Below are 1,117 nucleotides of genomic sequence, written 5' to 3' on the forward strand. Positions count from 1 at the left end.
TGTGTGTGTGTGTGTGTGGGTGGGTGAGGGGAGGGCGGCGGACTCTGTGACCCCGTCTAGTGTCGTCATACTGACGTCAGAGTCATAAGACTGGTAACGGGAAGGAAACACGTGATGTGCAGCAGGCGCACTGCAGGGATGGGGGCAGTGTTGTGCCAAAATGGGGAAGCATTTGTCTTGTGCACACATTTAGTTTTTAATTTGTGAATCAACAAATACTTTTGATTGCTTTAAATTAATTATAATATATTTCTACATTATCAGTGTTCATATTTTCACCACTAATGTCTCATTTTCCCCCCCCTCCTGTCCTCAGGTCCTTTGTGGAATCCCTCAACACTGCTGCATTCGACAGCATAAAAGAACTCGACGCTCTCCTAGCATCGTCACGTACTCCGTTTGTGACCAACAACAGTCATTATGACCATGATGATGACAAACTCACAGTTTGGCCTGGAAGACATGGAGGCCCTTCTCTGGGGGCCTTCCTCTCCCATGGCTGACCCCATGGGCTCCCTACAGTTTCACCCTGACCAAGAAGAACATCAGGAAGGAGGAGGAACCTCGCGGGAGGGGGACACTTCGCCTGCGTCACCCCTCACCTCCTCGTCGCTGTCTTCTTCCTCTTCTCCTCCTCCCTTCTACTCTCCTCCTCCCTCGCCACCGGCCGTCCTCCTCCATGGGGACAAAGCCCGGAATGAGTCTGACCTGCTCTCCCTCCCCTGGTTGGGCCACCCCGATGAACTGAGATGTAGCCAGACACTCTCAGGTGACAGGAAAGGTAACCAAACATTGAAGTTAACACTCAAACATACTTGAGATACTTCCAGAGCGCCGTCTCGTAACCAGTAATGGTGTAACTGAATAATAAAGTGCCTCGTTTTCCTTCCGCAGAGGAAGCTTTGGGTGACCTGGACTGGATGGCTGAGAGGATGGATCTGAGCGAGTTTGACCTGGAGTCTCTGATTGGCTCATGCAGTCCTCCTGAAGAGTCCCCCAGCTCTACAGAAGATCTCCTGGCCTCATTAGATTGCCCCATGGAGCTCGACTCCCTCCCGTTGCCCACACTCTCCACTCCTGCACTCTCGAGTCTTCCCTTTGCCTCCCTTCAGAGCAC

The 1,117-nt window shown here is 51.9% G+C and overlaps 1 protein-coding gene across 1 annotated transcript; it reads left to right on the forward strand.

The window, feature by feature from the left end:
• Positions 1 to 289: 289 nt before the first annotated feature.
• On the forward strand, positions 290 to 1,111 carry LOC111649210 (uncharacterized; the record flags this gene model as incomplete). The annotated part of the gene is made up of 2 exons (XM_023398963.2): positions 290 to 781; positions 895 to 1,111. Coding segments are annotated over exons 1-2 (578 nt in total), but the record flags the coding sequence as incomplete, so codon positions are not given.
• Between the last annotated feature and the right edge of the window lie 6 nt (positions 1,112 to 1,117).

Source organism: Seriola lalandi, unplaced genomic scaffold (genome assembly GCF_002814215.2).
Source record: "Seriola lalandi dorsalis isolate HSWRI2012SDOR001 ecotype SW California unplaced genomic scaffold, Sedor1 jcf7180001964325, whole genome shotgun sequence".
Taxonomy (NCBI): Eukaryota; Metazoa; Chordata; class Actinopteri; order Carangiformes; family Carangidae; genus Seriola; species Seriola lalandi.